General features: G+C 38.3%; 1 protein-coding gene across 1 annotated transcript; it reads left to right on the forward strand.

Annotated features, from left to right (window-relative positions):
- The first annotated feature begins 6,739 nt into the window (after window positions 1–6,739).
- Window positions 6,740–10,701, forward strand: LOC104118099 (kinase-interacting protein 1-like). The gene is made up of 2 exons (XM_009629280.4): window positions 6,740–7,025; window positions 7,948–10,701. The coding sequence occupies exons 1-2, from the start codon at window positions 6,932–6,934 to the stop codon at window positions 10,563–10,565; spliced, it is 2,712 nt and encodes a 903-aa protein (XP_009627575.1). The 5' UTR covers window positions 6,740–6,931; the 3' UTR covers window positions 10,566–10,701.

Consider the following 10,701-nt stretch of genomic DNA (forward strand, 5'->3'; position numbering starts at 1 on the left):
TCTACTATGCAAGCAGGACGTTGAATGATGCTCAAGTCAACTATGCCACCACTGAAAAAGAGTTCTTTGTTGTGGTCTTTGCTTTTGACAAGTTTAGATCATATCTGGTGGGGAGTAAAGTGATTGTACACAGAGATCACTCAACCTTGAAACATTTGTTGAGTAAGAAGGAGTCCAAGCCATGTCTGATGCGGTAGGTGATGTTGCTTCAAGAGTTTGACTTAGATATCAAAGATAGGAAGGGCACAAAAAATCAAGTTGACGATCATCTATCTCGAATTAGTATCAAGGCCGCCTTGGTATGCTGATATAGCCAAATTTTTGGCTAGCAGATGGTTACCTCGCGATCTCTCTCGTGATCAAAGAAGGAAGCTTCAAGGTGAGGTAAAACATTATTTTTGGAATTACCCTTTTTTGTTTAAACTGTGTGTAGATGGTGTGATTCGAAAATGTGTGCCTGAAGGAGAGATGACAAGCGTTTGGTCCTATTTCCATGATGAAGCAGCTGGAGGACACCATTGTGGAAATTGCACTGCAGCAAAGGTCATGGAAGACGGCTTCTATTGACCTACTTTGTACAAAGACGCACGAGCGTATGTAGCTGCATGTGACATGTGTCAAAGGGAAGGTAATATTAGCAAGAGGGACAAAATGCCTCACAACTCCATTCTGGTATGTGAAATTTTTGACATGTGGGGCATTGACTTCATGGGTCAATTCCCAATGTCAAATTCTTATGAGTATATTCTAGTATTCGTTGAATACGTCTCTAAGTGGGTCGAAGCAATCCCTACTAGGACCAATGATGCTCGGGTGGTGTGTGAGTTCTTATGGAAGAACATCTTTACCCGCTTTGGGACACCTCGAGTGATTATCAGTGATAATGGGTTACACTTTGTGAACAAGCAATTTGCTGCATTGCTGTTTAAGTATGGGGTCACATACAAAACAGTAACCCTGTACCATGCCCAAACTAGTGGGCAAGTTAAAGTGTCTAACCATGAACTTAAAAGAATTCTTGAAAAGACAGTTAGTACTTTGCGGAAGGATTGGTCTGTAAAGTTGGAGGAAGTTTTATGGGCATACAGAATTGTGTTCCAAACAACCATAGGGACTTCACCGTTCAAACTGGTATATGGAAAATCGTGTCACCTACCAATTAAGATAGAACAAAAAACTTATTGGGCAATTAAGATGCTTAACCTTGATCTTACTCTTGCAGGTGAACACAGTTTGGCATATATGAATGCATTGGAGGAGTTTAGACTGGACGCGTATAAAAATGTGTGGATTTTTAAGGAAAAGACTAAAAGGTGGAATGATACTCTGATTAAGCCAAAAGAGTTTCATGAATGGGACAGAGTCTTACTGTACAATAGTAGACTGAGATTGTTCCCCGAAAATTTAAGTCTAGATGGAGGGGACCGTATGTGATGAAACATGTATCACCATATTGGGCAATTGAGATTCAGAACATGGACGGAACGGAAAGTTTCAAAGTAAATGGGCACAGGCTAAAACTGTATCTTGCCGTAGGATTTACTCAGCAATCCTCGAGCATTAAAATCAGTTAAGAATGCCCGGTTGAGTCAAGATGATGACTATAACTCAGAACTACCTCGCACATATGTCCATGCAAAAGAAAACGTCAGAGGATACGGTATGTGCGCGACCGCGCACTTGAAGGGTTGACCGCATACTTGACCGTGCACATTAACTAGTACACTGACTTTTGTGCACGGCCGCGCATGGTAGGACCTGACAGCGCAAACGACCGTGCACAGGTAAGTATTTCCCCCTTTTAATTTCGCACCCCCCAAACCCCCTTCTAAATTTCCCCTTTTCCCTCTCCTCTTAAGAAAAAACCTAACCCTCCCCCACCTCTCTCCACTCTGCAAAACAATGCAAGTACAATCCCGTACTCTTCTCCCTTCCCCTTCCTCAAGAGCACTCTCTCCCAGAGATCCCTCAGGTATGTGAGATGTTTTCCCTTTGTTTATATTTTTTCTTGTTTGTTTGTAGCAATATGGTTTTGTCTTTTTTCTTGTTTCTTTCTTTTTGTTCTCCTTTTCGTGTGGGGTAGAGGTTGATTTTCACCATGGAGACTCACCATATAGTTGCTAGGAGTGAAATTGGTGTATCCTTAGTCCAGCTGGGATTAGAATTGCTTTATGGGAGGTTAGGAACAGCTGTGAATGTTAAGTGTTTGTGTAAATACCACAATGATATTGAGGGTGTAATTTTGTGACCAAGTGTGAGGGTGAGTCTGAGTAGCCTCTCTTGATTCACTGAGTGATTCATTAGCGGTTATTTGGCAGTTTGTTTCAGGTACAATGGCTCCTTCCAAGAAGATAAAAACTGCAAGTACCTCCACCGGTAGTCAAGCGGGTACATCCGGTCGCAAGCTTCTGCATCCTCTTGCCCATATGATCAGAACAAGCTCTTCTCCTGGGAAGCCCAAGAACAATTTCATAGAAAAGCAAGCAAAAACCCCATACCGAAAAGAGGAATTAATAATGGATCTCTCCAAAATGTCTGTCCCAGAGAGTATAATGAATTGGTCAGGTGAGGCATGGGGGTATTCTTTGAAGAACTTAACGAGGAAAATTTGATGGTTGTTCGGAAATTCTATGCGAACTGCCCGGAATATGTAGACCATGTCTGCACAGTCCGGAATAAGAGAGTGAACTTCTCCAAGGAGGCCATCCAAAGGGCCTATCACTTACCGTAGTACGTGAAAGACCCTGATACAGGTGATTACTATGTCACGCACAGCGAAAAACCATACTTGTGTTGCCTGTTCTTTGCAACCATTTGTGTACCTGGGAAGGAGGTAGTGTGGCTAAAGAAGGGCATAAATTGCATTCGGCTTCGCTTACTTTTGAAGGGAAGTGCTGGCTATACATCATTAATAACCGCCTGCTGCCTTCAGGCAACACCACTGATGTGAATGGTCCCCCGGCTGCTTCGATTTAGTGCTTTATCAAAGGCCACGATTTTGATGTGGCTCAGGTCATTCAAGACGAGATGACCATTCGTTGTCCTATGCAGAGATATGGGTTATTTTTTCCCATCATTAGTCACTCGATTATGTTGTGAGGCACGTTTACCAGAAAACAGGTCCACGGATGGGAAAGTCAAGCGCGAACAGAAATTTCGAGCGGATAGAGTTGTAATTGGGAAGGAACCTGCTGGGCCTGCTGAGGCGGATAGTGAGGAATCTAATGCGCTCAACGAGGTTAATGATGTGCTCGGTAAGGATGTCGTTGCATCTCCACCACATGAGCAGGGTGTTGGGGAACCTTCAGATGGTGTATGAGACACAAGAATGAGCGTTTTAGAACAAGAGATGGCGGGGATGCGTACTTCAGTCGATGTTTGGGAGCTCAGGTGAACTCCCTTTCTACACACAATGCCAAATTTGAGAAGAAAATCATGGCATGGCTGTGTGCACTTGGTCGGGCTTGTCATTTGGACCCTGGCAACATCTCTGACACGGAATAACTTGATAAAGGGAGTTTTCTTCACCTTTGCATTTTTCTTTATGTGTCATGAGGACATACCACCATTTAAAGTGTGAGGTGGGGTATATTCGTATGTATGTATATGAGTTTTCTTTTTGGTAGTTGTAGTTTTATGTTGGTTAGTTGTAGTAGTTAGAGATAGAAAATAATTGGAAAAAAAAATTAAAATTTCGACTTTTTCCGACGATGGATATCAGTCGAGAAGTTTCTTGAGGGATTAAAGTCGAAAGAAAAGGACAAAAAGATTTTCTTTTGTAGGTCGTGTATTAATTCCCCCTTGATTTTTCTTTGTGTCGTGGTTCTTTTCCAAGGGTTTTAATTGAACCATGTGTAGTTAGTTTTAAATTTTGTTAGGAGTAGGAAACCTAGGGCTATGATTTGAATGGAGGCAATATCTCTCGGCTCTATTATGCCTTGAGAATAATGAGTCCTTTAGCTGTGACGCTTAGGCTCAGTTTTTGACTCTTGTATAAGTATCTTAAGTTGTATGATCATAACTTTGCTTAACTGCTTTGACTAGAGTGCCTTGATAGTCCAATCTTGGGTGAGTTATGTGTCATATAGGTATGAGGTTTTGTGTTATTTTGTGCATTGCATTTGATGTCTAGAACTTACCCCGTGTGTTTGCAAAGTGAAATAGTAGTTTTATTCAGTCTTGGAAGTGATTTAGGCATTTCTTTGTTGAGCCAGTTATAAGCTTTTACCCACCTAATTGTTATGTATCCTGTAATCCTGTTTCTTTGGCAACTACATTACAAGCCTTACCCATTTGTTTGAATTGACCATCTATTTGAACCTTGTACCTCTCATGAGCACTTGAATTTGTTATGAACTTTGTAAAAGTTAAAGTGGGGGTGTTGGTTTAGCTTTTGAGTGGAACTAATAAAATAGGAGAAAGGTGCAATGTTTTGGAAAAGAAGTAAGAGCCACTTAAATTGAAAAAGCAAAAAAATAAATAATTGTATGATTGTGAAAATTATTCCTTGATAGTGGTAACTCTTAATGTATTTGTGCTTAAAGAAATGGGAGTTGATGTATAATGATGTGAATGTGGAGTTATGGTTTGACATAAGTGTGGGATTTTGAATTGTAAAAGTGTTTGTATTAAAAGTGTTTAGGGAGGTGTAGTCACTCTGATATCTGAAGGTATCCTACTCGTCTCGCAGCCTACATTACGACCAGTTAAAGTCTTATTTGATCCTTGACTGAATGAACTCAATAAGTAGAGTAGTACACTACGGGCAAGCCTATGGTTCATCTTTTATGGTATATGAATGTTGTTTTTGAGAGTGAGTGAATCCTTTCTATCTAGAGTTCCTAATTGTTTCTAATGTCTATTGTGTATGGAACTACTCTCTATTATTGTGTGATGGCACTTGATTCACGAAGAAAAGGTAATGCTTGACCTCTGTGTTATAGTAAGTGAGCGGGTTATAAATAATACTTGGTGCTTTTGAGTCAAATCTTGAGGTTAAGATGTTACGATATTATATTTAGTCTGTTTTAAAGAGTCTTGGTGTGATGGGTCATGAGATTTGTTGAAAAAGGTCGTATTTTATGTGAAGTGTAGGACGAGCAATGGTTTAAGTGTGGGGTATTGATGGTAGGTTATAATTGCGTATTTTGGTCACTAATTGCACTCTAATTCACTGCACTTTACTAATGTTTGAGCTTTAAATGGTATTGCTTTGCATTGAGTGTGTGTTTTGTGCTTTGTAGGAGCGATTCCGAGTTATGAAGAGGTTGTGGAGCTAATTCGAGCTATTTTGGAGGTTTGAAGTTTGAGTAAAAGCCCAAGTATTAAGTCGGGATTGTGTTCGGGGATCAATGGACGAATAGTGCACTTAATGGGAGAAACAAAGAGTTGAGCAGGAGGCTAAACCAGATGCACGACCGCGCATGAGACCCCCTCCAGCGCGCACTTGAGCATGCAAGTAATGTAGTACATTGCTAGAGGTGAGCGACCATATGTGCGATCATACCTCCAGGTGCGCGGCCGCGCATGTCCACTTCTGGAACCTTTACCCAATGTTATTTTTGTAATTTTGGAGGCAACTCCTTTTGACCTATATGAATCCTAGCTCGTCTAAAAATAGGGTATCGGGGATTTGAGAGAACATTTGGGAGAGAATAAGGCAAGGAAACAATGGAGACTCAAAATACTTCATCCAATTCATTCAATACGGAAGTTTGTTTGATTTTGAGAATTGTAATATATTCTTGTTCTTCAAATACTGTTGTTATGAATAACTTCTCCACTATGGAGTAATCTTCCTTAGGGTTGTTGACGGATATTGTGATTGGCTAGTATTTTGGGGTTTTACTTCCTGTTAGTTGCACGAATTCGTTGAATGAGTACTAATTGAATTGCAAAGCCATTTGTGGTTTTACTTTAATCGAAAGAGAAGTATTGCTGCAATTTACATTGTGTTATCTTGTTTGGGTTGATTTTACGCCTCTCTTAGATAATCGAAAGAGCTTAGAGAGTTATCAATTAACCAAATTTAGATGAATAGTCGAGAGACATTCTTTGAAAGATTTTTCATTCAATGTATATTCGCATACATTCTTAGAACCTATCATTAGGTTGGTTAACGGAACTCTCATTCATTCGGAAGAAGAATTTGAATCTGTAAGATAGCCTAATCATCTATTGAAATCGTAAGAGTCAATAGAAGTTAAGAGTGAACTTAGCACGGAGTTACCCGGAATAATAGTTGATCACATATCTTGTCACAACCCTTACTTCTCACCTTGATATTTAATCGTTGCTACTTAGTCATTAAATTTCTATCATTTTCTCACAATCGATAATTTTAGTTTTTATTATTAGTTGATAATAACATAAATCAAAGGTTTATTTCCTGAATAGTGTTAAGCGGAAGATTTATTAGAATATTATTTAAACCAATCCCTGTGAAGACGATTTAATACTATACTATCTTTGACTAGCGAGCTTAAGTTCTATCCCTGTGACGAAGGTTTTTTTCATATCAACTTCTAACTGAGAACAATCAGTAGTTAAAAACCTTTTTCCAAGATAATTCTTTTTTTTTTCTTATTATTTCTTCTATGTTAAAATGACAAGTTGTTTAGGACCAATGTATGCCACGTTATAAGCAAATTGGAAGGCTTTGTTGGCAATGCGAAATGAGCTCTCAACCTTAAACTCATAATTAAGCATAAAGGCAGGGTGGAGAAATCTTGATTTTTTTGTTTTGATTTTGAATTTTCCTTTTCTAATTTTCATTGTTCTCTAATAAAGAAGGGAAGGATCAAGAATTGACAAGATGAAATTTTGAGTTTTTTTGTTCTCATTTTCATTGTTTATTTTTTCTTCTATTTAAAACTCTTCTTCCTCTTCTTAAGATATTGTTACAAAGAGGAAGGATCAAGAATTAAACAAGATGTTACAAAGAGCTGCAAGTAATGCATATTCATGGTGGGCAGCTAGCCACATTAGGACCAAGCAATCCAAATGGCTTGAACAGAGCCTTCAAGGTACAAATATTAATTACCTGAAAAAACTCAGAGCATAATAAAAATGAATTTTTTGAATATCACAAAATCAAAATTATAGGGGAGATTGAAAATATTCTAGTATATGCTATAGAATTTGGTGATGGGTACAAAGGTCAAATATGATAGGAGATCAAGGTTCAAAACTAGTTCAGAAAGAAAAATTAGATTTCTTTTCATCTGCCTAGCCTAGGCTATAGTGCGTAGATTTATCTGATATATGTGCTGGTGGAAGGTAATATATACCCAATAGAATAATTGATATGCACATAAAGTTGTTGGCTCGGGCACCACCGTAATAAAAAGAAGAAAAAAAAGTGAATATCATGCATGTGTCTTTGTGTATTTTGCTTGGATTCCAACCCATAATAAGATTTTGCTAAAATCCGGTGAAATTATTACTACATCTGTCTATTTCTATTTGTTCACTATAAAAGATGTCCATTTTTACTTGTCCATTTAAAAACCCAAGAGATAATTTACTATTTTATACCTATTTTACCATTGTTATTAAGTACTACTAGGGGGTCGTTTGGTTAGGAAACAAGTTATCCCGGAAACACAACAATCTCTAGATAACTAATACTGTGATTTTATTCCAACCAAACCTTAGATAAACTCAGCTCAAATTTAATCCCGAGATTAATTATCTGTTATCTCTCGTACCAAACGAGCCCTAAGTGTTTCAGAGAGGACAGAGGGTGTTAATCAGGAACAAGGGCTACTTCTGTGAATCAAAATATGTCATTATTTTCCTTTGTATGCTCACTACTACATGGATCATGAGCAAAAGCTTGATATGTTTTCTCTTGCTTACAAAGTTTGTTATATTTCCTCTTTGCTTATATAAAATGTTTTCTTGTTGAGTATGAAAAACAACTCTGATATATTTTTGGCATAACAGATATGCAAGAGAAGGTGGAGACTGTGGTTAAGCTCATTGAAGAGGATGGAGATTCATTTGCAAAAAGGGCTGAAATGTATTACAAGAAAAGGCCAGAGCTGATAAACTTTGTGGAAGAATCATACCGTGCTTATCGAGCTTTGGCTGAACGATATGACCATTTATCGAAGGAATTGCAGGCTGCTAACAACACCATTGCTGCTGTTTTCCCTGAACAAATCCAACTTGCAATGGAGGAGGAGGACGAATATGGCGCCCCGCAAATATCAAAGAGTTCCTCGCAAATTCCAACTTCAAGTGGATCAAATGTACCTAAGGTTCCAAAGGCTCCAATAAAACAGTTGAAAGGTCTTATAACAACAGCTTCAAAGAAATTACAAGGCAAGATATCATCCAAAAAAGAAGATGCAAGTAAAAATGTTCCAAAATCAGGTTTAACCAAAGGCGAAGCTCTAGAAGAGATCGACAAGCTTCAAAAGGATATTTTGGCTTTGCAAACTGTGAAAGAGTTTGTAAAGAGTTCATATGAAAGTGGTTTAGCAAAGTATAAGGGAATTGAAAGCCAAATCATGGAAAAACAACAAAAGATATGTAAACTTGAGGATGAATATGGTGAGGGCCGAGTTATTGAGGATAATGATGCTCGTACGCTGATGGCTGAAGTAGCACTAAAATCATGTCAAGAAACATTGGCTCAGCTCCAGGAGAAACAAGAAAAATCAACAAGAGAAACGAATAAGGAATTCGAAAAGATTGAAGTTGCTAGTAAGAAATTGAAGTCCTTAAAGCAAAAGTATATTGGTGATCAGATTGATGAAACAAAGGCGCCTGAAAAAGATGAGACTACTAAAGCAACAGCTGAATCTCAGAGCTTAAGCCAAGAATTAAGTAAGGAGATTGAATCATTACAGGACAAGATTAAGGAACAATTTGATACAAGCTCTATGGCATCTCTAACAGTGACACAACTAGCAGAAAAGATCGACGAGCTTGTGAATGAAGTAGTCAGCCTTGAAACAGCAGTTTCAGCTCAAACTGTTCTTATTGACAGATTAAGATCAGAAGCCGATGACCTCCAATCACAAATTCAGATTTTTGAAGACGATAAGGAAGCTCCGATAGAGGATAATAAACACAACCTGAAAATCAGCATGATAGCAATGGAAGAAAAATTGCATGGTATCCTAAACCTGAACCAAGATGTTGCTTATCAAAACAGTAGCTTTCAATCTTACTTTGACACAGCTCGCACGAGTCTTGACTGTTTAGCTGAGAAATTGAATAGTGTGAAACCAGATGACGAGGTCCAAGACGAAGAGGAATCCGTTGTTAAAATCAAGTCTCAAGAAGATCCAGCAAAACATGAAGTTCATCAAAGTGCAAGTGAAGCTCCCAAGAACTTAAGTACCTCAAAAACAGAAGATAAAGAAGTTAGAAAAGAATTATCTCCTAGCACAATTGTCCGCAATAAAGAAGGGAAAGGTATAGAAACTCAAGTTGAAAAAGTTGATGAGAAAGTCTCAACTCAATCAGAAAATGCTGCTCATGAGACACAACCACATGAAGATGAGGAGAAGGGCGACGAGCCTAATTGGCAGCAGCTGCTGTCAAGTCGGTTAGAGGATAGGGAAAAGACACTCTTAGCAGAATACACAACAGTTTTAAGAAATTATAAGGAAGTCAAGAGGAAGCTTAGCGACAAGGAGAAGAAAGATAGGGACACCGAATTCGAAGTCACATTACAGATGAGAGAACTTAAAAGTGCTATTGCAAAGAGGGATGAAGAGATAAATAGCCTACGCGGGAAACTGAACCTTCTTCAAGCAAATTTTAACGAAAGCAAAGAATTGAAGGAAGAAGAAACAGAAGATAAAGATAATCATAACGATGATGCAACGATGATAATGGTTGATCAACATACATCTCTCTCGCCCGTTGAGGAAAAGTTCCGAATGGATATTGATGCAATAATGGAGGGAAACTTGGACTTCTGGCTAAGATTCAGCTCAGCATTTCATCAGATTAAGAAATTCAAGACAACAGTCCAAGATTTACAGAGTGAAATATCAAAACTAAGAGACAAAGAAACAGAAGAGAACAACACCAAAACAGATATGAAATCAGAAATCAGGCCTATATATAAACACATGAGGGAGATTCAAAATGAGCTAGCAGTATGGTTAGAACAAAGCGTGTCGTTGAAAGATGAAATGAAGCGTAAGTCCTCGTCGTTGTGCAGCATTCAGGAGGAAATTACAAAAGCATTAAAGGAAGGAGTTGAAGAAGATGAGATCAGATTCAGTAGTCATCAAGCTGCAAAGTTCCAAGGTGAAGTTTTGAACATGAAACAAGAGAACAATAAGGTAAGAGAGGAATTAGAAAGTGGTGTAGATCATATAACTACACTTCAAGAAGATGTTGAAAAGACAGTAACCAAGTTAGAGCAAGAGTTTGGACTTGCTGCTGGAAATCAACAACAAGCTAATAACACAACTAATGGATCATCAATTCCATTAAGATCATTCATCTTTGGAACTAAACCGAAGAAGCAAAGGCGTTCGGTCTTTTCTACCTTCCAAAACAATAGGAAAGCCCTGTGGGCTGGAACACCTTTGTAGATCTTGTTTTTTCATCTTCCCTTCACTTTTATTTAAGTTTTGGTCTCATTCTTTCCCATTTTCTTGCTTGTTCAAATTTGGGAAGTTTTTCGAGATTGTATGTATGTCAAGTTGTTTTGATTGTGTAAACAGGTAA

The sequence above is a fragment of the Nicotiana tomentosiformis genome, chromosome 5 (genome assembly GCF_000390325.3).
Source record: "Nicotiana tomentosiformis chromosome 5, ASM39032v3, whole genome shotgun sequence".
In the NCBI taxonomy this organism is placed as follows: Eukaryota; Viridiplantae; Streptophyta; class Magnoliopsida; order Solanales; family Solanaceae; genus Nicotiana; species Nicotiana tomentosiformis.